Raw genomic sequence first — 27,716 nt, forward strand, 5'->3', positions numbered from 1 at the left:
AGTGGCCTGAGTCACATCTGATGTAACAGAAGATGACTTTGTCAGAAATCAGTAATCATAGCCCAAGGACATCAGTGTAGGGGTTCCTCAGAGAAGTGTCCTTGGTCCAAATATCTTCAGCTCCTTCATTAATTACTTTCTTTACTTCAGAAATAGGTCTGTTTGCTAAGAATTCCATAGCTTTCAGCTGCACTTGCAATTCATCCAATAATTAGACACCTTATTGAAAGCTTTTGGAAATTGGAATTTAGAAATCTGGGTAAGTTATATTTACTCCATTACTTTTTAGCCTCAGTTACAACTTTGAAGAGCTCAATGAGGTTGGTCAAGCAAAACTTTCCCTTCAGAAATTCATGCTGAATATTCATCACCATATCTTTGGTTTTTACTTTTTTTCGATTTTCTCCTGTAGTAGGGATTCCATTATTTTTCCCACCAATGATGTTAAGCTGACTGGTTTATTTTTCCCTGGACATGTTCCATATCGCTTCTTAGATATAGGTATGATGTTAGCTATCTTCTAATCCTCTGGCACTATTTCTTTAGCTGAATTATTTAGTATATGTAATAGTGCATCTATCATCTCATCTCCAGATTCTTTTAAAATGCATGGTGGCAATCCATCGAGATCGCTGTTGACAACACCTTCTATCACTTTGCTGATGAATGAGAATAGATTGATGGGCAGTATTTGGCTGGATTGGATTTATCCTGCTTTTAGTGGACAGGACAAACCCAAGCAATCTTTCATTTTGTCAAGCAGATGACAATGTTGTAGCTGTATTGGTATTCTCATTGAATCAGGGTTGACCCCTTGGCTTGGATGGCTGATATACTGGATCATGAGGTTACAGATTGTGGTTAAATACAATACTGCTGCTAGTGATGGCCCACATTACTTCATGAAAGCCCAGTTTTGGGCTGCTTGATAAGTTCTGAATCTATCCCTTTTAGCACAGTGGTAGTGCCACATAACATGGAGGATGGCCTCAGTGTGCAGATGTGGGGGCTTGGTCTCCATAAAGACTGTGCAGCAGTCACTTCTACCAATACTGTCCTGCAACTGCAACAGGTTAAAGATGCATTCCAGTGGGTTTTTTCCTTCTCCTGTTGGTTCTATCGCCATCTGTCACGGCAGCATTGCAGTCATGTCCTTCAGGACTCTGGCAGCTCAGCCAATTGCAGTGTTCCTGAGCCACTGAAGTCCCAAAACAAAGTACATTCTGTGCCCTTGCTACCTCAGTGCTTCTCCAAAGTGATGTTCAATGTGGAGCTGTACTGATGCATCAGTTGAGGGAGGACAGTAGGTTTCCTTGCCCATGTTTGACCTGATGACATCAGACTTCATGTGGTCTGGATTCAATGTTGAGTACTTCCAAGACCACTCTCCCATGACTACATTCCACTGTGCTGCCACCTCTGGTGGAAAAAGACATACCCATGGATGATGATGGTAGAGTGTGGGGCATGGCTTGAAAGGTCTGATTCACTGAGTATGACTATTTTAGGCCTTTTCTTGACCTAGTCTATGCGAGAGCTCTCCCAATTCTGGCATAAGTCTCCTGATGATCGTGAGGAGGACTTAGCAAGGTTGACTGGGTTGAGTGTGCCTTTGTTGTGTCTAGTACCTGGGCCAATACTGGGTGATCTGTGCGTTTTTATTCTTATTAGACATTTTGATTGCAGTGAGATACAACTCAGTGACTTGAGCGCATTTCAGAGCGCAGCTAAGAGTCAACCACGTTGCTGTGGATCTGGACTTGCGCAAAGCTCAGACTGGGTAAGGTTAGCAGATTTCCTTCCCTAATGGAACCAAATGGGTTTTTACAACAACCAGGCAGTTTCATGGTCACTATTACTGATACTATCTTTTTACTACAGATTGGTTTATTTAACTGAATTTAAATTCCCCAGCTGCTGTGGAGGGGTTTGAATTCCTGTCCTGGATTATTTGTCCAGACCTCCAAAAGCTAGTCCTGTATCATAAGCATCAATCTAAAATAGTGAAATCTCTAAATAAAGGAATTTTTCCCAGTAGCTGTTTCAAACTCGAGTGCCCCAGCTTTACTTATTGGCTCAATTTTGACTATAATCTGTTTTTTTTAAAAATTATACCATTTAATATTGTAGATACCTCAGAGGGTTCAACCATCTCCCTCAAACTCCTTTTCTAGGGTGTGAAGCCTGAACTGTTGTAATATTTTGTTATAGCCCATGGTCTAAAACATTTGCCAGTCTTATTGTTCTTTGCACAACCTCTGGAGATGCATACTCTACTTCTGATTATATATATCCCAGCATCCTTTTCAAGCCCTTCATTTACATAGTCAGACACAAACCATTAATCAACCATCATTCCCAAGTCCTTTATAATGCCTTCCTCCTCTTGCACAGACCAATTACTGTGTACTTATGGTGTGAATATTTGACCATTGTGTAATAGGTTACATTTATTAATGTTAAATTTAATTGTCCATTTAAATGCTCAATTAAGTAGCCAACTTACATCTTTCTGTAAATATTTTGGAGCATCTTCCATCTGTCCTGCACTTCTGATTTTGTTGTCCTCAGCAAATTTGACAAGGTTTTGAAATGCAGCTCATTTAATGTAGATTAGAAATAGTAGCTAAGTACGAACACCTGTGCAATTCACTCCACCAGAGAACTGCTTCGTTACTGAGGCTATAAAGAAGCAGCCTTTCTTAATTTGTAAGTTTATCGTCAAGTTCAGATTGAAAGGCTTCATGCTAACCAATTGTTATTAATCTCATTCTTTATGAGAATAAGGGAGAACACTGAAAACGAGTGGATCTGCAGGCCAAATTTAGGCCCTGGGCTGTGTCTCAGACACTGCCATCTTAACCGAAAATACAATTTTAAAAAATAAGATACACTCGGTGTTCTAACTTTAACCAGAGAGAAGTAGTGATTTTGCACCTGAGATTTGCTCTCATCAAGTATTAAAATGCCATCACTATTTAAAAGGTCTTTGGATAGAACTGTGCTAAATTTCCTACGTCTGCGGTGTAAATAAGTCTAATCAAGATCACATTATAAGCTGCACTGATAAGCAAATGTCACTCGATTAATCTTGTAATCAAATGTAAACAGAATCACAACAGACAAATTTCCTGCCTTCCTTTCGACATAGCCTTAGTTTTTCAAATCTCTTTGCATAATCCACTTTCATGGTGTTCTAACCCTTTAACACAATTCACACAAGCAAGTTCTAGATAAATACAAAATTGTAGTTAAGTTCACCGAATTAGCATCACACAGTTAACATGCATTTGGTGTATAAAGCATAAATTTTCATTCTACAACTTACAAGGCAGCAACACATTAAATGAACGACAACAAAAAAAATCTGCTCATAAAACTGAAACTGTTATTCATCTCAGCTCAAAATGTACAATAGCTTTGGCTGCAGGCAACAGTCTCAATTTTCGATACAGTGTCCGCATATTGGCAGTGGAGTTGACAACAATCAATGGTAATGCCCTAGTGAATCATTGTGATGTGAAACGAGAGATTGGGATTTGCTTTATTGGCAGGCAGGAAAACATTCTAAGGTTATTTCTTTGCGGTACCGATTTAGTAATGGAGATTGCAACAGGTTTGTGCTAATTAGACATGTAATCTCAATGCTTTGTCACATGCGCAAGAGCTTGGCATGTCTGTGCATCGTCCATTCCTGTACCTGCACTGTTTCATCTAATATATATTTATAAACAGCTCAGATTTGATGTTTAGTTTTATGTTGTAGGTACTGTATATCCTTGACCATTTAGATACGATTAATAGCTGCTACTCTGTATTAGAGGATGCCCACTGCTGTCTAGGTCTCCTCTCATTCCCTCTTCTCAATTCACTGCAGCCTGCCCTTGTTGACTTCCAGCTCTAGCTATTGCCAGTAACCTGCTCAACTCTTAACATGCAGCTGTCCCAGGCTCTTGGGTATCCTGGGAAGGCACAATATTCCTTTTAGCTCCAATTTGTGGATTCTCTGGCACAACCAATGGCTAACCATGCTGGTATCCCTATGCAGCCATAAAATCTGAGCTCATCACCAATATGTGTTGTGATGATCTTGGTCAAGACCAGCAACTTTGTTTTTCGAAGAATCTGAAATCCCAGTTATGACTGAAAGAATTAATCCACAAGGTTCCACAGCTTAAACAAAATAATTTTTAGCATACGAGAGTCAAACAAAAGGAACAGTAAATACTATGTTAGCTAACCCGCCCCATGCTCTAAAGCCCAGAATCAACACAAGTCAAACATGAACTAAAAGGCAAACTAAGGTCAATTATAGACTATAAATTACACATTAAGCGGTGGATACAATTAGGACAGATCTTACGAATTGGCTTGGAATATGTCACCAATCTCAGTCACAAAATCTTTCAGAGTTTTATCTTTCTCACAAAGAATTTCAGCTCCTCTTCATGGATTTAACCTTATTCCCAGCCTACAGCAGTGCACAACCAACCAGAGTTCCACAGGCACAGTCTTCACCAAAAAGGGCACATGTCTGCAGACCCTCCTCAACTCTGCTTACAACGATCTGGATGGCATAGATCCACCAACGTCATCTTCAAGTAACAGAAATAGCTGCAGCAACCATATCTTTGCTTATGCCCAGCTTCTGAATCTAGCCTCTGTCTTCTTCAGCTTGTCTGTACTACACCACTGGACTGATCATCTACTTCTGAGTTCTGATGGCTCTGTCTCCTGTTACATAGTTTCAACAAGTAGTTTTGGTTTCCAATCTCAGTTTCCCTTTTCGGTTCCCTTTTTAATTAGGCTTTGTCCCAAAAAAATACAAGCTTTAAAACTACGATTCCATCACAAAGTTGCAACCCATGTTAAATTCTGCACTTGCGTCAGTGCCCTATACCACCTCCACTCTGCTCACGTACTTTCTATATGTCCCGAGAAAACCACTCAATGAGTCTGCGGACAAGGTAGAAGAAAGGGTTTGACTGTTAGGAGTGGAGAAACTGTACCATGGAAATAGATGGTAGAGGAAAATGGAATGGTGGATTATTCACTTCAATGCTCTTTTCCCCACACTATCCCCATATCTCTTTATGTCACTGGTATTTAGAAACCTGTCAATCTCTGCTTTAAACTTACTCAATGACTGAGCTTCCACAGGCCTCTGGGGTATAGAGAATTCCAAAGATTCACAACTCTGAGTAAAAGAATGTCTCCTCATGTCAGCCCCAAGTATCTCTCCCCTTATTTTGAAATTGTGTGCCCTGGTTCTAGACTCCTGTTGGATCCAGTGCCCTTGGTTTGTTGGGGCTAAAGGGTTGCACGGTTGTTTTGGGGTGACTGCGTTGGTACCAAGACAGAGAAGGTCAGTAGAACTTAGAGAAGGTCTTAGAAGAAACACATTCTGTTTATTTACAAAAGGAACTCAGCAGCTACACTTGTGTGCTTACAACTCAAAACTGGTCTTTACTCTTCAGACTAACTCAAGACGACTCTACAGACAGAGGTTGCCTGCGCTACTGTGCTATTGGGTAACAAGATCATGTGATTTTACATAACAAAATTTGTTTTAAAAGGTATATTACACATCAGATTATTAAAACTCCCCCAACCATTCTATTATCTTGATGAAGGGCAGGGTAATATTCCTTTACCCTGCCCTTCATCAAGGTCAGCAATTGGTCACCCTTTGTCAAAATCTTCTCCCTCACTCAGCCTTCCAAAAGTGCTCACAGCCTTCACTTCCCTCCAACTTCTATTTCTACAGTTAGAGCTCTTCATGATTCAATTCCTATGTTGTCCACAAGACCATTTTTGGGGTAGTCCAATGCTCCCATCAGTGGTTCTCATCTATCATCCATATATTGCTCTATAGCGACAGCAGCAAGTGCAATTACAGGGGTGGTTTCCACGTGGACAGCATTGTGCCCTCCTACTACCATTGATTTCAAGGTTATTTCTATACTAACTGCCTACATGAAATCAAGCCTTGGATGTTCAAAACTTCCCAGAGATTACTGTTGGCAGCTCACTTAGATTGAGTTGAGGTTGAGGTACCAACCTCAACTTCCAATATCCCATTGCTGAATATTCTACCCTACCTCAGGACAAATCTTGTCTTATGTCTTGTCACTTGATCCCTAATTGCTATCTACTTTTCTACCTTAGAAAATTCTTGGAGATATTCTTTGACATAAGCAAATGCAAGCTATTCCTGACCAAAGATTGCTTGCATATTTTTATAAAGAATAAACATATAAAATACAAAAGAGGAAGAGATTAGGGAGTACATATTGCATTTTTTATTCTTTCACAGAATGTGGGCCTCGCTGGCAAAGCCAGCATTGTTACCCTCACTAATTGCCCTCAAGGTGATGGTCCTGGTGGAACCCAAGCAAGGTCATTCCTGTGTAAGTGCCGCCTGATAGCATTGTTGATGACACCTTCCATCATTTTACTGAATTATTGATCAAAAAGCTATGAGGATAAGAGGGAAAGGATTTTGACAAAGATGGCACAGAGGGTGATGGACCAAACATTTCTGCATCATTCTGCAAATGTCCACTCTCTCATGAGCAAGACACTGCGCATCAATAATCTTGGATGAGAAAGCCAATACTGATCAAATCACTGTCAGCAATCTCTTGTGTCACACTTGTTACACACTGCATAGTGGTACAGCACTCTTGGAATCACATCTAGTCACATTCCATTCTCCTTTAGTGCTTTGTCCTTGATCTAATATTAGGATCATAGGAGGAGTAGGCCATTCAGCCTGTCGAGCCTGCTCTGCCATTCAATACGATCATGGCTGATCATTTTACTGATGTTAGAAGTAGACTGATGGGGCAGTAACAGGCCAGTTTCAATGTGTCCTGGTTTTTGTGGACAGGACATACTTCGGCAATTTTCTACATTCTTGGCTAGATACCAGTGTTGTAGCTGAAACAGTTCTGCTGGTGCACAGATCTGGAGCACAAGTCTTCAGTACTACTGCTAGGCTGTTGTCAGTGTCCATAGCTTTTACTTTATGTTCTGTTCTTTTTAAACATATATGAGTACCATTTGATTTTCTGTGAAACAGCGTATTTTATTAACACACAAAGGCTCTGGACCCTTCACCAGCAGAGAATGTCCATGTGTAACTTTGCACAACTCCATGGAAAATAACAGGCCATGGCTTGGAATTGACCAGAGTCAAATTAGACTCTCAAGATCCTGGATAACACAATATTGAAGATACTGAAACAATTCTTTTTTGAGGTTGGAGAGGAGAAAGTAACATTAAGATTTTACTAATATGGAAAGATAACCAACAGTTAAGTTGCACAGGAATTCCAGTTTCACGAAGTATTATTCTAAAACATTACAAGATAATGCTCTAACATTGAAAATCAGCAAAATATCCCAATAGTCCACCAACAAATTTACTGCTGCCAGTTGCTATAAAGACATTAAATATAAGCATCGTGACCCAGACTGAAATAAGTCATCACCCTATTCTGACACATGACTTACTTTATGAGACTTGAAGATTTTCTTCAACTCAGTCCACAGTAGCAGCAATTGCTTTGATACCATTAGAATGGCGCCATCAATGAAAGGGCTATGCTTTTAACACAAGAGAATTTTAGCCCAGAGCAACTTTTGTTTAAAGCTTTTGCATTCACTCCAAGGAATGCTTCTTTTTAAACCCTGTCCTCCAGAGGCAGATTTTCCATACACACTAAATAATGGGCCATTTAATACATCTATATTCTACTCCTGATAATTCAGTCACTTATAAGCAAAAAAAGTACTTAACTAGGATTATTCTTTCAAAGAGCTGGTACAAGCAGAATGGGCCAAATGGCCTCTTTCTTTGTTGTATCATTCTATAAATTTGAAATAAGCAACATAAATAACACAGCAAAGTGGGAATTTCTCTGATAATTCCATCTTTTTTAGTACTGTGAAGTGAAAACTTTGAATTCAAAGGAGGCTGTATAATACTTGCTTCTGTTGGTCCCTAGCTTTAACAGAGGGCAGGGAGTGAGCAAAAACGAGAGCATTCTTGCTCCCTAGCCTAAATTTAACATGTTGAAGTTAAGGAAACATCGCACTATAGTTGTACCCGCCAACTGTTTAAAACTGCACACCTTAACACTAGATATCTGTTTTTATTATATATACCAGAAATACAATTTCCCTGTAATTAACTGCAACTTATTCAGAGAAAATATATATTCTGTCAACGGCAATGATTACACTAGGTGGCAGATGAATGACCAAGTGGATATCAAGAACTTGGGTAGAAGCTGGCATGCTAGCAATCCAAAACAGAGTATTTTACTGAGTCTTATTATTAAAAGTGAACGTCTCTGACTAACAAGTGACATTATCATGCTAAATTTCCAGATTGGTCCACCCCAACTCCTCCACTTGCATAACACAATTCGAAACTAACATACTGGAGTGGGAGCAACAACAAATTGCATTTGTATGACACCTTTAACAGGATTTAAATAGCATCTTTAACAGGTTGCCCATCTACTAACTCCAGGTATGAATGGAAGCATAATGCTACACAAGGAGACTGATTGATTAACCTTGTTCTGACCATTATAATCAAAGGTGAGTTATAATCAAAGGCATGGCCCTCGAGATGATTTTCAGCCTGCAATACAAGTATTGTATCATTAAAGCATTCGCACTGCTGTGCAATCAGAGGTTGCTATGTTACAGGTGGGGCTCACTCAGTGCCTGACTAACAAAAATACAGTTGGTAAGCTGAGCGAGTCCTAACCACAGCACTCCAATCCTAGACAAGATTCCTCAGAAGTTGGTACAAGGCGCTTTCAACACATTTAGTGCAATTATGACAGCACTTTGAAAGTTGGGGCTGGTACAGAATTACACAGAAATCAGACAGAAGACCTCGAACAGACGGCGTGTAATCTTTGGTCGAACACAATGCAACTCCCAGCCACAACATTACAATTTTAGACATATGCTTCAAACAGGGTGTTCAATGCATGCTTACTGTCATTGCAAACTGTGTTTATGACTATTCTAGCCACCGTGTTGTAACACTAGTGGCCAGTTACATTAATTGAATACAGTCAGTTCTGGAAATGTTAAGCAAATGTCTTCCTTATAAATATTTGTTTTATACAACCATACAGCAGTCTAACACTGTATTTGCTCAGGCCATAGCTGAACCTGAAGTAAATGCTTTGAGGATCAAGAACTATGTTTAACAGATGGCCCTGAGTTGCTGCACTGTGCCTTTTGTATGAGTAGACAGCTGTCTTAACTACAGTACAAACCAAAATGCCATTTCTAATTAAACAAAAACAATTTAACCAACTGTGCAAGTTAATATTTATTTTTCCCTGGCATGTCACTCAGTGTTCTTCACATATGGACCTTGATAGCATGCTGGGCAAGTTTAATAAATCATTTCCTTTCCTCAACACCCCCTCCTCCTCAAAGCAATATTGCTCAGCTGAAGATAATGTAATATTAAAATGAATAAACTTTCCCTGGGGCAAAATGTATCACCAGCTTTGTTACTATGACTTGAGAAAATGAGATGTCTTGTGCTGGCATGGAGCCAGGGGAAGTCTTTGTGAGAATGGAAGGAAAGACTGTGAACCACAGCTTTGGGAGGCACTCTAAATTTCTAATTGTTCGAATATAAAGCATGGAATGAGAAAAAGGCCATTTAGTGCAAAAAGTTTCAAATTTCTCAGACCAGACGCTATTTGCCTTTATGTGGTCTTTTCAAAGGTGAAACCTTCAAGAAGCTTCTCCACTCCCGAACAATAATCGAGTCAAACTCCAGGTGTTCGTACTTAGAGCTAACAATTCATGTTTTATCACTGCATCCCAAAGATGACAAGTCAATGGTCCTAACAAAACATGAACCTCCAAGTTCAGTATGGTATTTTACGTTTGTTGCTAACCGTGGAATTGTCAAGCATATTCTTAAATAAATTATCTGTTGTGCACTACTCGGGGAGCAGCTGCAAACACTGCTCACTCCCTCCTTCAGTTTTCACATCAACACAAAACAACCAATTTTGCTAGGCCTTGTGACAGTGTTTAGCTCAAGGAACTGAATGCGTTACAACAGGGAAGATGGCAACTGAACTAACTCCAATACAAAATGTTCCTCACCCCATGCAGCATGTTGTGTATCTGTGGAAGCCTACCAAACAAACAGCTGCAGGGGCATGGATTAGGTCAGAGATTCTTTGCAAATTTATCACTGACACATGGCACTAAACTGAGATAGAATGCTGCATCAGAGAGTGGTGCCAAGGTATTTCACGACTTAAAAGAACATTTGCTCCAGTAGACATTGCTGTGACAGGGCCTAAATTGGGACTGGTTTATGGACAGCATTGGAGAAGAGAGAAAACGTACACAGCTACAAACTATCAAGTTAAGGTGGCAGTAATTCTCAATAACGATTACTAGAATCAGCTATGCAGTGTAAATATCCAGAGCAGCTGGCATTTGACTAATGACTAATCATAGACAGAGCTGAAAGAAGGATAACGAGTCAGGCTAACAGATGGACAGTCATAAGGAAAAGGACTAGCTCAGTAGGTTAGTGCCATTCAACCACTTAATACACAATAGACCTGAAAGTTGTAGGATCAAATCCCACATAAGGAAAAGGAGGAATGGGCCATTCAATCCCCTTGAGCCTCCGCCACCATTCAAGGAGATCATGGCTGATCTTGTTGTAGTTTTAACTCCACTTTCCTGTCTGACCACCCTCCCCACACAACCCTCGACTCCCTTGTAGATCAAAAATCTGTCTAACTCAGCCTTCAATATATTCAACGATCCAGTCTCCACTGCTCTCTGGGGAGGAGAATTCCAAAGACTAACAACTGTCAGAAAAGAAATTGCTCATCTCTGTCTTAAGTGGGAGACCACTTATTTTTAAAACTGTGCTCCTACTTCTAGATTGGGAAACATACTCTCAACACTTACCCTGTCAAGCCCCCTCAGAATCTTATCTGGTTCAATAAGATCACCTCTCATTCTTCTAAATTCCAATGAGGATAGGCCCAACCCATTCAACCTTTCCTTATATGACAACCCCTTCATCCCAGGGATCAGCCTAGTGAACCTTCTCTGAACAGATTCCAATGCAATATATCCCTCCCTAAGTGAGGAGACCAAAGCTGTACAAGGTACTCCAGGTGTGGTCTCATCAATACCTTGAACATCTCTAGCAAGACTTCCCTATTTTTATACTCCAACCTCTTGCAATAAAGGCCAATATTCCATCTGCCTCCCTAATTACTTGCTATGTCTGCATGCTAACTTTTTGTGATTCATATACAAGTGGGACACCCAGATTCCTTTATATCACAACATTCAGCAGGCTTTCCCTCTTTAAATAATATTCTGCTTTTCTATTCTTCCCACCAAAGTGGACAACCTCACATTTTCTTACATTATACTCCATCTGCCAAATTTTTGGCCATTCACTTAATCTATCTATATCCCTTTAATGACTCTGTATCCTCCTCACAACTTGTTTTCCTACCTATCTTTGTATCATCAGCAAATTAGCTAAAATACAGTTGGTCCCTTCATCCAAGTCATTAATACAGATCGTAAATAGTTAAGGACACAGCACTGATCCCTGTGGCATTCCATTAGTTACAGTTTGCCAACCTGACAATCGTTTATCTAAGTGAATATATCATCCCCAACACCATGAACTCCTATCTTGTGTAGTAACTTTTTATGCGGCACATTATTGGATGCCTTTTGGAAATCTAAGTACCCTACATCTACAGGTTCCCCTTTATCCACCCTGCTTGTTACATCCTCAAAGAGCTCAGCCATTTGCAAACTGAAAAATACCTCTCATAATTTGAGTTAGGAAGTTATTTTAAAATACTTTTTCTTGAGGTGTTTGTGCCAATTGAACTCACTAGAGAGAAGTTAAAATAACTATTAAAAGTACAGATGTATCAATTATGACCAGCCCCATTCCAAAAATGAATTTGGGGTCTCATCCTTGGTTTATACATGAATAGTGGATTTTTCCCACTAAATGCCTTTTCCCTTTAGCCCCTCAGGAAAGTACATAGACACTCACAGGTGGTGATTCTTGAGGCTTTTTCAACAGAATTATTTGATAAAGGAGGAAAAGTGTCTCCAAAGAGAAAAGGTAAAAGATGTAAAGTAAAGCAAAAAATTTCTCAAATGATTTAGGTAACCTGCTAATTAGCAGCAAATACAAGATGACTACAGTATGCACAACAGATTAGACATTCTTTATAACCTACAAACTATTGGCTAGATTACTGCAATCACAGGCAGCAACCTGCATATCTTGAATGATTTTGAAATAAATTTCCACATCTAATTGCAGTTTCTGCTGTAACCCACAAAATTGATTGGCTATATCAAATTTCAGCTTATGATCTTCCTCAATTCTGAAGCCTAAGTGGCAAACAATCATCAGCCTTTAAAGTAAAATTATACCTCTGTTCAGTAAGCAGAGGTTGGGTCTTCTCATTGTATCCAGTATATTCAAAACATCTAACAATGCCCAAGGTAGCATTAGTGAAAATAAGGCAATAATATGGAATTTAATGAGGAGAGGTTGATCAAAAACATTTTGCATCAACTTCACAGTATTACAGTATCTTTACAGTGCAGAAGGAGGCCATTCAGCCCATCGAGTCTGCACTGGCTCTCTGAAAGAGCATTCCACCTAGTCTCATTCCCCTGCCTTATCCCCTAACCTTGCACATTTCCTCTTTTCAGGTAGCAATCCAATTCCATTTTGAATACCTCGATCAAACCTGCCTCCACCACCCTTTCAGGGAGTTTGTTCCAGACCCCAACCACCCTCTGGGTGAAAAAAAATCTTTCCTCACATCACATTATCTCCTTTTGCCAATTATTTTGATCTGTGCCCTCTAGTTCTTGATGTTCGCTTGAGTGGGAACAGTTTCTCACTATTTACCCTGCCCATACCCCTCAGGATCTTGAATGCCTCTATCAAGTCTCCTCTCAGCTTTCTTTTTTCCAAGGAAAAGAGTCCCAGCCTCTCCAATCTATCCGCACAGCTACCGTTCTTCATCCCGGGCATCATTCCTGTGAATCTCCTCTGTAATCTCTCCACTGCCTTCACATCCTTTCCTCAAAACTGGATACAGTACTCCAGATGAGGCCTAACTTGTGTCTTATACAAGTTCAACATGACCTCCTTACTCTTGTACTCAATGCCCCTATTAATAAAGTCTAAGATTTAATATGCTTTATTAACTGCTCTCTCAACATGCTCTGCCGTTTTCAATGACCTGTGCACATATACAGCAAGGCCCCTCTGTTCTTGCAAATCTTCTAGAGGCTCTCCCTTTATTTTCTACTCCCTTAATTCTTAGAGACAGTTGTTTTCCCCTGCATTAATACTGTACTATTATTCAGGTGTTTAATGGTTGCAGAAGAAACTGTGCGGTTATATTTTATCTCCACTTTTCAGTAATTTTAGTCTCCAGCTTGCCTTCTTGACAGCTCACAATAATGTGTGATTACTTACATGAAGCTTAAACGTTAAAAAAAAAGACTGTTATCACATGTAGATTAATTTACAATCTTGGAACATAAAGCAACCAACTAAAACTCCACACAGCTGCAAAACATTAAATTTCAAATGTGATTGTTGAGGGATGATTCACTAAACAATTTATAGATATGGAATTAATACATTGGAAAGGACACCTCCAATGTAGGGACAGACTGAAACCCCAACCATGTTTGTTAGTAACTATTAGAAAACATACATTGTCATCATTGGACATTCTACAGATACACATCAGGAGACTGCCAGACATTTGACAAACGAAATCAGCTAAATTCCAAATTTAGTGTTTTAACATTTTGCTCAAGACTTTCGCAATAAACAGCTGTAGCATGCTGACATTTAGAAAACTAAAAGCAAAATATTGATTTGTTCTTTGAATGCAGAATAACTGATCCAATATACTCACCTTCTGGCCTGTATTGTGCTACAATAGTGACTGCTTGCCCGGCATTTTTTAGTGCTGCTGCAGCTTGCTCATGGGTGGCACTCCGCAGGTCAATACCGTTCACCTGCATCAAAGACAGTCTACATTTTGAAGTGAACACTCAGAAGTTTTCCTGTATCCCTTTGACTCTTTCATGATTCAGGAAGTATCTTTTCTTTCAAATATTTTTAAAAAAATGTAGCATGTATTAATTACATTATAATTATAGGATTTAAAAACCAGTTTAATAAGGAAGAAAGTTATTTAGCTTTTACGTATAGCAGATTAATATCCCGAAACACTGTTTTAGCTCACTATCTCCCATCACTGGAGTGCAAAGGGGAAGCAGCTTTTTTCTTAAAAGGTTCAGTCAGTCTCACGATTGTGTTAAATGTTGGATGAGGATATGATCAGGCTCTGCTGCAGTTAAGGAACCTGTTGACATTCAGTGTTGAGATTTAAAACATGAGCTAGATATGGGAATGTGCCTAGCCTTGCTGCACCACACTCCTGGCACGATCTGAAGTCTGCTGGAGAGGAAACGAAGTGAGAGGAAACAAAGTGAGAGTAGATATTAGTGTGAAGGGGATGTTGTGTGCATGCAGCCTGTATTGATTTTTTTGTTTGATTTGGATGCCTTTCAATTGACATCCAAAACCATATAGATTGCTGATCTGAGGAACTACCCACTTCAACAATTCCATAAAGTATTTCAGTTGAATGGTGCTTTGCAAAAAGGAGAAACCCGAAATATCCAAAAGGCACAGGATTAAAGCCATGTGCATCACCTTCAAGAGAGCCAAGAAATTATTTCTAAACTTGGATTGTGGTGATAGGATGGGAGAAGTGGCTGCGTGTTCAACAGTGACAGTACTTCCTTCTGCATCAGGTATTCTATTTCAAGCATAACCATCAGCAAAATCCACATTTTAATGAGCTCCCAGTCCTAACTTTATACTGAATTGAGAAGAATTGTCTGTTGTAGTTAAATGTTTTTTTTAAAAATTCCTCTAGACATGATTAGCACGAGATATGCACTGCCTTAACGAACACAAAAAGCACACTAAAGTTGCTTAGTTTTTACTTTTTCAGTCTTGAATTTAACGTGTTAATTTGAAATCTTTTTTTAATTACAGACTGGAAACTAACGGTGCTGCTATTTAGATCTGTTGTTTTTTCTCATAATCTAGTATTATTCACCGCTGGTTCATACACAATGCATGTGCAGAATAAATTTTGTGATGGGATTTTTCTATTTAATACACCAACAGCAGGAAATTCCATGCAAACCTCTCTGTATACAGACATCACTGAGATTTTAATAGATGTATAAAAAATTAATGTGTGCATTGATGCATTTGGGAAAAAGTTAAAACCGTCAGGCAGGTTCAGAAAATAAGCTCAAGGGGGTTGATAACTCCATTAGATACACCAGAGGTTTTAAACCAAGGTTACCATAGTAATCAGGGAATAACAAAAATAAAACTTCTAAAGGTCAGAAAGGACAAATCAAAATATGAGATACAGTACCGAAATAATCCTGTCCCCTTTTCTTAATTCACCGCTCAGGTCAGCTGGGCCACCTGCCAATATGAAGGAAATAAAAATCCCTTCCCCGTCTTCACCACCGACAATGTTAAAACCGAGGCCTGTTGATCCTCGATGTAGCACCACCTTTCTGGGTTCCCTGGAAAAACAAAAGTAGTCAAAGCAGCAGCTAACCAAACACCCCTGATAATTAATTTTATAGAGTATGTTCTCAGGTCAAGATAAACCTGAACATATAGTTAATGACTAGAGAGATTCTTAAAGCCCTTGCAGAAATGGACAAAGAGCACCATATAGTGCAGAGCTAATTTCAACAAATTGGTTCACTGGGCTTGCTTCCATTCACACTTTTCCTGCTTTTGGGTGCAGAAGGAATGAAGGGGAGTTAGAAAACAGGAAGCTACATGGCTCAGTGGAAAATATTCTTTCCTCTTCAAGATGACATTTTTAAATTATTATAAACAAAAACTTGTGAAAGGGCTTCAAAGTTTTTACCTAGTCCCAGTCGGGACAGCAACAGGGAAACCGAGCCAGGGTTCCTGCTCCTGAGACCAACTGGATAGGCAAAGTCAGAATCAGGCTCAGCTGAGATGCTGCCAAATGGCTTGTGGACATTCACTGTCAAGGTGCAACTAAATAATGATTGCTTGGGCACCAAGTGCTTTAAATATGTGCTGTTAGACAGAGGGTGAATGTTCCAGCAGAAAACAAGATTTCCTGCAATGCTCGAAGGAATCCAGAGAGGCAATATGAATCAAAGAACCATACATGCTTTAACTCCACACCTTAGATCTGGATTCTCTCCAAACTGTTGTAGGGATTGTTTGTATGATGTGCAGAGTGTGTGGGTTGACCATAGTGTGCAACATGTTGCTTTCATTTTGGCAAAGGGAAAGAGGAGGAAGAAGAAAGCCAGTCTAAAAGAAGCAAAAGATCATGGAATCGTATGTACTTGCACTTAAGGTCAGAAGTGCAGACGTTCGCTGAAGATTACAGTGTTGGGATCCATTTGCAACTTGTCAGATAATTAAGCAGCTCGTGTCCACATGCTGCAAGGCCTGGACAACATTCAGACTTGGGCTGATAAGTGGCAAGTAAACATTTGTGCCACTCAAGTGCAGGCAATGAGCATGCACTGCCTGCCTGTCCACTACCTCCAAATTATGAATCATCCTGACTTGGAAATATATCACTGTTCCTTCATTGTTGCTGGGTGAAAACCCTGGAACTCCCTCTCAAAGAACTGTGACAGTACCTACACCATACTGACTGCAGCAGTTCACCACCATCTTCTCAAGGGCAATTAGGGATGGCAATAAATGCTGGCAAGGCCCACATCCTGAATGAACAAAACAAAAAAGAAATTCTTCCTTTATGAACAATGAGAAATTCCCTACATTCCTGCCTCACATATACTGGGTCTCTTAATCCTTTATGATGCTTGGAACTCATGGCTTTCCAAAACTCAAACATAACTTGATTTTAGATAAATATTGCACTGTGCTTTTAATGCATCAATTACTTCACATTGGTTTAAAAGAGAGAAGCAATCCACTTAAGCATCCCATGACTATAATATTACAGCTCAAAACAAATATGATTGAGCATCGCATTTTGTAGGTTAAGATAACAAAGCTGAAACTTAGCTTTTGCTGATATTGATTTGAAGACATCAGTTTAGGTACTGCTACTTTTGAAATTGAAGGCCCACCAATTAGAATGATGTAATAAATATTTTTAAAATGCAAAAATTTAAGCTCAAGGGTGTTAGTTTTCTACTTTTTTAAATACTTGTTTATGGTATGTAGGCATCACTAACAGGGTCAACTTTTATTTCCCACTCCTGATTGCCCATGAGGTGGTGATGAGGAGGCCTTCTTGAACTTCTGCAGTCCATGTGATGTAGATACCATAAGAAGTTCCAGGATTTTGCCCCAGTGTCAGTGAATGAATGAGGTATAGTTCCAAGAAAGAATAGTGTGTGACTTGGAGGGGACTGCTGCCTGGTAAATAGTGAACAGGCTTTGGAGAGTCAGGTGGTGAGTTACTTGGCACAGAATTTCCAGCCTCTAGAGCTGCTGCTGTAGCCACAGTATTTATGCAGCTGGAATGAAAACAGAAAATGCTGGAAATATCCAGCACGTCGGGCAGCATCTGTGGGAGAGAAACAGAGTTAACGTTTCAGGTCGATGACCTCTCATCAGAATTGGGAAAAATTAGAGATGTAATAGGGGTAGGTGGGACAAGGACAAAGGGAAAGTCTGTGATTGGGTGAACAACAGGAGGAATGACAGAGAGTTAGTCTTCCAGGGCCAAAGAGAATGGTGATGGGGCAAGAAAAGAATCAAAGAAACAAATGATGTGCCTAGAGCATGTGGGCTCCTCTCAAAGCAAAAATAAGAGAAAATCCAAAACATGCAAAGAAACGGGAACAATTTGTTTTTTTTTGGGGCCGGGGGGTGCCTGTTGGGGGACAGAGTTTCCGGTCTGAAATTGTTGCTTTTGGAAGCCTGTAAAGTGCCTAATTGAAAGATGAGGTGGTGATGCTTAAGCTTACATTGAGTTTCACTGGAACAGTGCAGAAGTCCAAGGTCAGAGATGTCAGCATGAGACCAAGGCGAAGAATTAAAATGACAGGCCACTGGAAGCTCAGGGTCATGCTCAAGCACTAGGCACATCATCTGTTTCTGTTTCTTTTCTTGCCCCATCATCATTTCCTTTGGCCCTGTAAGGCTTCTGTCATTCAATCTCTCCCGTCTTCCACCCTACAGATTTCCTTTGTCCTTGTGCCACCCACTCTTTGATCAAAACCTATTACATCTCTAATTTCTCCCAGTTCTGACAAAAGGTCATCGACCTGAAATGTTCACTCTGGTGTTTCTCTCTCCATAGATGCTGCCTGACTGGGATTTCTAGCATTTTCTGTTTTTATTTCAGATTTCCAGCATCCGCAATATTCTGCTTCTTGATTTATGTGGCTGGTTCAGGATATGTATTTTGGGTAGGGGGTGACATCCAAGATGCTCATGGTTGGCCTTTGCTGAATCACCTCCATGCTGACTGGATTGTCTGTGATACCTGTTGTTTGACCCCACAGTTTCACAACAGCAGTTTGGATTGAGAGATGGAATCCAAAATGGGGGTGGGGGGCACGGCTGGTGGTGGTCTCCATGACTGATAAAATATGCCAAACTTTTGGGGAGTACATATTGAAGATGGTCAAAGAAAAAGAAGAGCGCTTAGAGCAAAAAACACTTGTATTTTTCCTTAAAACTGCTATTTAGGATGATCAACATCAGAGGGCAGCAAATTTCTGCATTATTGATCAAGTACTGTTTTATAAAAGTTAATGGCAATTCAACTGCAGTTCTTCAAAGAAAAATAAATGTAGGTCGATCAATCTTAGATTGCTATCGCATCTTTCATGACCTCGGGCTGTCCCAAAGTGCTTTACAGCCAATGATTTGTCTTTGAAATGTAGCCACTACTGTCATGTAGGAAATGCAGCAGCTAATTTGTGCACAGCAAGGTCCCTACAGCAAAATGATACTGATCATATAATTTGTTTTAGTCATGTTGGCTGAGGGATAACCACTGGCCAGGACACAGGGGGGAACTTTCCTGCACTTCTTCGAAAAAGTGGTACGGGGGCTTTTACATCCACCCAAGAGGGCAGATGCGCACTCAATTACATACCAAATCTCAGTTTAATGTTTCATCTGAAAAATGCCATCTCCTCTTTACTGTGGTGGGAATGTCAGCCTCGATTTTGTGCTCAAGTCTCTGGCACGGAACTTGAATCTGCAACCTTTTGATCAGATGCAAGAGTGCTCACCCCACTGAGCTGTGGCTTGCATTACATTCTTTCTTGCATCACACACAAAACACAGATTCTTAAACAATTTATTTAACTACATGAATTGAAACTACATGGAAGATTATAAATCAAATTTGTTTCAGCAAACTACAACATGTCAGAAACAGAATTACCTGGAAAAACTCAGGAGGTCTGGCAGCATCGGCGGAGAAGAAAAGAGTTGACGTTTCGAGTCCTCATGACCCTAAAGAGTTGACGTTTCGAGTCCTCATGACCCTTAAGGTCATGAGGACTCGAAATGTCAACTCTTTTCTTCTCCGCCGATGCTGCCAGACCTGCTGAGTTTTTCCAGGTAATTCTGTTTTTGTTTTGGATTTCCAGCATCCACAGTAGTTTTTTGTTTTTACAACATGTCAGGTAAGTTTTGATCATAAGGTGGGTCACAATGGTTCGTCCATTGAAGCAGGAGCTTGCAAGTTACTACAACTAAGTTCACAACATTACTCTCGCTTTCTACACTCTCAATTCAGGTGTGTACTAGAATAGTTTACAACTATCACACTGCCCTTCCCATCCCAGTAAGAGAAAGACCATGTCAGAAAACGGACTCTCAACCTCAATGGGATGAAGTCCCATCATGAGAACTTGATTCTGCATATTAACTGCCTAAGTTTGGGGAATAAACTAGTGCTGAGTTGATGCTATTTGTAATAATGAGTTTGATCATCTGCAATAATTTTCCTGAAAAACACTGGCTAGCCTACATATAAAAAAGCAGAAGCTGAACCCCAATCCCATACTGAAGTTATACATGACACCAAGAATGCATGAACATCCTTCAGATATAAATACATCATAACTCAACAAAACAACAAGCAACTTGGACAAGCTGCATCAATTTTTGTTCAATCTAAATTATATTCCTTCTCCGCTATGGTGTTTGTTTAACAGTATTTCAACTCCCACTTACTGAATAATGTATTATGTCCAGTGACCATCTAGATGCATATGTACAATTATTTTTTAAATTCACATCTAGATATAAAGTGAACAAACAACTTTAATTGGGGCCAGCCATTGTATCACTTACCAACTTTTACTCATCAGCAAATTGCAAGCAAATCTCAAATTCTCTCAGCATTGGATTGGTTTAGTTTATTCCCTAGCAAAAGGCAGTTATGTCCAGAGATCAAGCCTCCCTGCAGCTGAAAGCAAACTCAAGTCTCCTCCATTCCATTCTGCCAAGAAGTTGGCTTGCATTCTGTAGCTTTGTTGATTCAAATAATTCAGACCCATCAGATAAAAGTGAAAATCAAACCTAGCCAGCAGATGCGTTTCACAACTGCAAGGCAGAGAACATTTTCAGAAGAAGCTGAATCCCATTCCCAGACTATGAGGTTTCGGATGACAATCCAAAGTTCACAAGCCATCAAATGCACGGACATCATAACACAACAAAAATAATTTGCACTTATATAGTACTTTGGGTCTAGTAAAGATGCTTCACAGGAGTATCATCAAACAAAAAATGGCAGCAGGCCAAAGCAGGAGACATTAGGACAGATAATTTGGTCGGAGGTAGGTTGTAAGGAGGGTTTTAAGATAGGAGAGAGAATTGGAGAGGAAATTTAAGAGGCAGTTGAGGGCTGCCAATGGTGGGATAGACAAGAGATCAGAGTTCGAGGAATGCAGAGCTCTTGAAAAGTTGTAAGTTACAGACAGAGAGTGCTGATATAAACATGGGGATGAGAATTTTAAGATAGAGGTGTTAAATGGATCCAAGCCAGGTGGTGAAGTATGAAACTGAACAAAGATATTTTTCCTAGTTAGTAGGTTTATCCAGCATTATAGATCCCTGCCTCTCAACGACTAGCAGTGTTCCAGCTAACTTTGTGTGTTCTCAGTCCTCAATCAAACAATGCCCATTGTCTGTGTATCTTTAACAACACAATCAACCAACCATTAACAGTTGGGGGGCAAGGAGCCAATATAAGTCATCAAGCACTGGGGCAATGGGAGAATGAAACTTATTGTGATTTAAAAAATGGGGGACAAAGTTTTGAAAGAGTTTTAGTTTATGGAGGGTTGAAGATGAGATGCTGACTGGGAGAGCATCAAAATAGTCGAGTGTGAAGGTAACAAAAGTATGGATGAGCGATTCAGCAGCAGGTGTGCTGAGGCAGGGTGGAACCGGACATTATCATATGAAGTGAAGTTAGGCAGTCTTGGAGATCGAGATAAAATGGGGTCAGAAGCTCAGAGCAAGTTCAGGTAACACATTAATAACTAACACCAACAGCTTAAATTTATATAGCACCTTTAACATGATGAAACGCCCCAAGGAGCTTCATAGGAGCATTCTAAAACAAAGTATGATACCGAGCCACAGAAGGAGATATTAGATCAGATGACCAAAAGCTTGCTCAAACAGTTAGGTTTTAAGAAGTGCCTTAAAGGAGGAAAGTGAGGTAGCAAGGTGGAGGGGAAGGGATGTCCAGAGCTTGGAGCCTAGGTGACTTAAGGCACACCGACCAATAGTGGAACACTTAAAATCAGGGGTGCTCAAGAAGGCAGAATTAGAGGAGTGCAAAATATCCGAGAGGGGTTGGGGTTGGAAGAAATTACTGAGATAGGGAAGGACAAGTCCATGGAGGGACATGAAAACAATGATGAGAATTTTAAAATCAAGGGTTTAAACTAACTTGGCAGGGGGATGGGATCCTGAGGAGGTTCAGCAGGGGGAGGTGCACAGCCAAAATGAGAAGAGAGAGCAAGAGAGGCTGGAAGGCATAGACATTATAGGCCAGTTAAGGCACAAGGGAGTTTGGCAAGATTGGATGGTATTTATGTTAATGCAAGGAGTCTGACGAATAAGGCAGATGAGTTGATGGCACAAATTAACACATGGAAGTATGTCATCATTGCTGTCAGAGACATGGTTGAGGGGCAGGATTGGCAGCTCAATATTCCAGGATATAGGGTTTTCAGGTGAGACAGGGAAGGTGGTAAAAGAGGGGGTATCGCAATATTGATCAAGGAATCAATTACAGCAGTAAGGAGGGATGACATCTTAGAAGGCTCCTCAAATGAAGCCATATGGGTAGAACTGAAAAACAAAAAAGGAGCAATCACATTGCTCCAAGTGTACTATAGGCCCCCAAACAGTCAGAGAGAAATAGAAGAGCACATAGGTAGAGAAGTGTAAAGATAATAGGGTAGTAATAGTGGGGGATTTCAACTTCCCCAACATTAACTGGGTTAGTCATAGTGTGATAGGTTTAGAGGGAGCAGAATTCTTAAAATGCATCCAGGAGAGCTTTATAAGCCAGTACGTAGAAGGTCCTACAAGAGAGGAGGTGGTCCTGAACTTAATTTTAGGGAATGAAGCCGGGCAAGTGGTAGAGGTATCAGTGGATAGCTAGGGAAAGAGTAGGGCCCATTAGTGGTAATTTGTGTGTGGAGCTGGAAGAAGTACGTAGGGTTCTAAATGAATACTTTGTGTCGGTGTTCACAAGTGAGAGGGACGACGTGGGTATGGAAATCAGGCAGAAGGACTGTGATATAATTAAAGAAATTAGCATAGAAAGGGAGGAGGTTCTAGGTAGTCTGGCAGGCTTAAAAGTAGATAAATCTCCAGGCCTGGATGAAATGTACCCCAGGCTGTTGAGTGAGGCAAGAGAGCAGATAGCAGGGGCACTGGCAATAATTTTCAATACCTCTCTGACCACAGGAGAGGTGCCAGAGGACTGGAGGACAGCCAATGTGGTACCGTTGTTCAGAAGGGAGGAAGGGATAAACCAGGGAACTACAGGCCAGTCAGTCTAACCTCTGTGGTGGGGAAACTATTGGAAGCAATTCTGAGGGACAGAATTAATCTACACTTGGAGAGGCAGGGATTAATCAAGGACAGTCAGCATGGTTTTGTTAAGGGGAGGTCATGTCTGACCAATTCGATTGAATTTTTCGAAGAGGTGACCAGGTGTGTAGATGAGGGCAATGCATTTGACGTAGTCTACTTGGACTTCAGCAAGGCTTTTGATAAGGTCCCTCATGGGAGACTGATAACGAAGTTAAGAGCCCATGGGATCCAAGGCAATTTGGCAAATTAGATCCAGAATTGGCTGAGTAGCAGGAAGCAGAGGGTGATGGTTGAGGGATGTTTTTGTGACCGGATGCCTGTGTCCAGTGGGGTTCCACAGGGATCGATGTTGGGTCCCTTGCTGTTTGTGGTATATATAAAAGATTTAGACTTGAATGTAGGAGGGTTGATCAATAAGTTCACGGATGACACGAAAATTGGTGGGGTGGTAAATAGTGAGATGGTAGCCTTAGATTACAGGCGGGCTGATCAGTGGCAAATGGAATTTAATCCGGATAAGTGTGAGGTGATGCACTTGGGCAGGACAAACAAGGCACGATGAATGGTAGGATCCTGGGAAGTACCAAGGATCAGAGGGACATGTCCACCGATCCCTTAAGGTGGCGGGACAGGTAGATAAAGTGGTTAAGAAGGCATATGGGATACTTGCCTTTATTAGCTGAGGCATAGAATATAAGAGCAGGGAGGTTATGCTGGAACTGTATAAAACACTGGTTAGGCCACAGCTGAAGTATTGCGTGCAGTTCTGGAATCTGCATTATAGGAAGGATGTGATTGCACTAGAGAGAGTGCAGAGGAGATTTACCAGGATGCTGCCTGGGCTGGGGAGTTTTAGTTATGAGGAGAGATTGGATAGACTGGGGTTATTTCCCTTGGAGCAGAGGAAATTGAGGGGGAACATGATTAAGGTGTATAAAATTATGAGGGGCATAGACAAGGTAGACAGGAAGGAACTTTTCCCCTTGGTGAAGGGGTCAATAACCAGGGGGCATAGATTTAAGCTAAGGGGCAGGAGGTTTAAAGGGAATGTGAGGAAGAATTTTTTCACCCAGAGGGTGGTGGGAATCTGGAACTCACTGCCTGAAAGGGTGGTAGAGGCAGAAACCGTCATAACATTTAAGAAGTATTTGGATGTGCACTTGCATTGCCATGGCATACAAGGCTATAGGCCTAGTGCTGGAAAATGGGATTACAATAGTTAGGTACTTGTTTGACCGGTGCAGACTCGATGGGCCAAAGGGCCTTTCCCTGTGCTGCAGACCTCTATGACTATGACGTTGCTTGACCAGGAGCCAATGTAGGTCAGTGATCACAGGGGTGATAGCGGAACCGGACTTGCTGCAAGTTAAGAAGGGCTGAGTTTTGCGGAGGGTGGAATGTGAGACACCAGCGAGGTGTGTATTGGAATAGTTGAGTCTAGAGGCAACGAAAGCTTGAGTGAGGATTTCAACAGCAGCTGATCTGAGCCAGGGGCAAAGTCAATATCATGCAGGTGGAAATAGGCGGCCTTAAGAGTTAGCACGAATATGAGGTTGGAAGCTCATCTCAGGATCAAATGTGACACCAAGGTTGTGAACAGGCTGGCTTAATCTCTCACTGCTGCTAAACACCCTGGTTTATGGAATCAGTGGCTCGGGGATAGGGATCCCACCACCACTACCAGAACCCACTCTTTCAGTACTATAATCAAATCTAATACAAAAGTCACACCTCTGCCAACATTAACATCTCAATGAAGTGGTGTGACACAGCATTGCAATGTGCAAAGGTCTCATAGAAACAGCAATATAAACTCCCTTCAGAAGCATATAATGAGAATCAACTGGCACTACAGACAAACCTTTGTAATGTTTCATGGTTATGGAAACCACTTACTTTCTCTACAGGCATTTTTCACAGCACCATCTACATTTCTTTTTGCCCTCGGAACTTTAAATCACAACAATCCACGAGCTAACCAAATTCTAATCATCCCTGGCCTGCTTTCTTCCCCTCCACTGTTCCCAAAAACTCAGGACTTGCAATCAGAATTTAAATGATTTAAGGGTATAAGACAGCTTGACCACTGTCACATGGTGGATGAATTGTCTTATATACACAGCAATATCTAATGTCTAGTACAGCTGACTCCAGAGAATCCCATTATCTGATCCATAATGCAATGTATTTAATCACCTTCAGTATATCCATTCAATCACTGATCAAGGCAGAACACTTCAATGTGTGATCCTGACACAAGCATAAACAATTCCCTACTCACAGCTGTTTCCATTGCTCAGCACTTCTGAATGTAGTTATATCCAGAAAGAGCCTGCCATCCATCAACTTAATAGCCTCTTACAAAAGGTTCCATTTTCTTTTTAAAATGGTAGCAGAACCTTCGGCCCTCTCAACCTTTACAGTCTGGAATTTTCTTCCTCGACTCCTTTGTCTTGTTACCACTTGCCCCACCTTCAAAAGCCTCTGAAAACTGACTTATTTAAGCACGTTTCTCATTTCACTCTCTCTTCCTCCTCAGTCCTAAGTCTCACTGCAGCCACTCTGAAACGTTTCGTTACATGAGAACAATATAAAAGTACAACTTTGTTTGAGGCTCCAAAGCTCTTGGATTACTATTTTTAAATAAAAAGCTTTCTCCCCTGGCTTACTGAAGCCATTGCCTCCTTACCAGTTGTAGTGCCTCTATCGCTGTCTCAACTGAGGTCAACTTACTCAGAATAAACAAAAGCAAAATATAGCAGGCGCGGGAAATCTGAAATAAGCACATAGAAACATAGAAAATAGGGGTAGGAGTAGATCATTCGGCCCTTCAAGCCTGCTCCAACATTCAATATAATCATGGCTGATCCTCTATCTCAACACCATACTCCTGCGCTCTCCCCATACCCCTTGACGCCTTTCGAGTCCAGAAATCTATTTCCTTCTTAAATATACTCAATGACTTGGCCTCCACTGCCTTCTGCGGTAGAGAATTCCACAGGTTCACCACCCTCTGAGTGAAGTTTCTCCTCATTTCGGTCCTAAGCGGACTCAGGAGAGAAACAGAGTTAATATTTCAGGCTGACAATTTATGATAGGGTGGAAGGTATAAGTGATTCAATATCTAAAAGGGGCTCAGCATAAACCATAGCTCTAAACACTTGAGGAGAAAACGCATGTTTCATGTCTTCTTCTAAGCACAGTAGGGACACAGGCTTTCCCCATGTGCTATAACATTTCTATTTGTTACCAGCTCTGCAAAATGAAGATACAGTTCAAAGGCTCAAGTTCGATAATAATAAAAGTTTGTTTGGGTTTGTGAAAGAGTCTGGAAATGTTTTTGATGCATCCATGCAATCAGACAGGATGGACAAATCTTGAATCTGGGATCTGTGTTCCCAATAAGTGGCAGCAATTTATCAGTAGTGACTTTCCTAATAGCAAGTGAGATTTCCATTCTGAGAATGGCATTAAGCTCCCACTGTCACTTTGGTGTAGGCACCTTTTGCAAATTAATCATAGGAAAAGTGGAATTGGTGGGGTTTTGGCAGGGGAAAGACACCCCATCTTTGAGTAACATCCCAAATTCCAGCCAACTTGCTTTCTTGTTCAGCTCTTCGTGACCTTGGAATTGTGGGTCTTGTGCTTCCAAACGGGGGGAAACTGTCGATGCGTTTTGGGAAGCTTGTTGGCCTGTTTTCTCTGAAAGTTATCTGCTGCTTGGCTTGGGCAGATCTACAGCAATGTAACATGTGAAGAAACACTCGAAATAAGAAATACAACATATTTCCAAAATAAATTTAAATAAAAATATCATTTTTTAAAAATACAATTGAAAATACACCCGACTTTGAAGATTTACTTTCATCCCGATTGCAGTTCTTTATTTTGAAAATGTTTCATTGCATATTTAAATCTGACATTTAGTTTAAGAATGTTAAGCGATTGAGGCCTAGATTGTGGGAAAGAAAGGATACATGATTTGAACAAAGGTGACCAGGAAGGCATTGAGCATGTGACACTAACATACTTGGAGGCCAACATGCCCTCTCCCCAAACTGCTCTCCGTTCAAACCGTATTACAAGTATAAATACATCATGTAGCAGACATGCTTACTGTAGTAGAAGACAATGGGCAGAATCTTCTGGCTAGTGTGCGGGTGGTGGAGTCCGCATGTCAGCGCTTAAAATGTCGCGCGTACGTCCCGACGTCAGCGCGCAGCATCACAATATTTCGGTCGGCGGGCGTGCTATGCAGCGGGACGCGCGCCCGCCATTAATTAAAGGCCTTATTAAGGCCATTAACTCTCCAATCGACCAGGATTTTGAGGGGCCCGTGCTAACTTCAGGTTGGCGCACGGGCCCAATGGGCAGGCGGGTAAGAGATTTTTTTTTTTTTTACAAACCTCATCCAGTGGCGGGATGATGTTTGATATCGGGTTTAAAAACTTTTAATAAA

General features: G+C 40.8%; 1 protein-coding gene across 17 annotated transcripts in view; it reads right to left on the reverse strand.

Annotated features, from left to right (window-relative positions):
* Positions 1-27,716, reverse strand: part of LOC144693906 (disks large homolog 1) — a 412,000-nt gene that overhangs the window by 60,595 nt on the left and 323,689 nt on the right. For all 17 annotated transcript variants that reach the window (XM_078564096.1, XM_078564108.1, XM_078564107.1 and 14 more), the window contains 2 exons: positions 15,564-15,720; positions 14,016-14,118 (listed from right to left, as the gene is read on the reverse strand). In XM_078564096.1, coding sequence (XP_078420222.1) covers positions 14,016-14,118; positions 15,564-15,720 — 260 coding nt within the window. The remainder of the gene's footprint in view (positions 1-14,015; positions 14,119-15,563; positions 15,721-27,716) is intronic.

The sequence above is a fragment of the Cetorhinus maximus genome, chromosome 19, assembly GCF_964194155.1.
Source record: "Cetorhinus maximus chromosome 19, sCetMax3.hap1.1, whole genome shotgun sequence".
In the NCBI taxonomy this organism is placed as follows: Eukaryota; Metazoa; Chordata; class Chondrichthyes; order Lamniformes; family Cetorhinidae; genus Cetorhinus; species Cetorhinus maximus.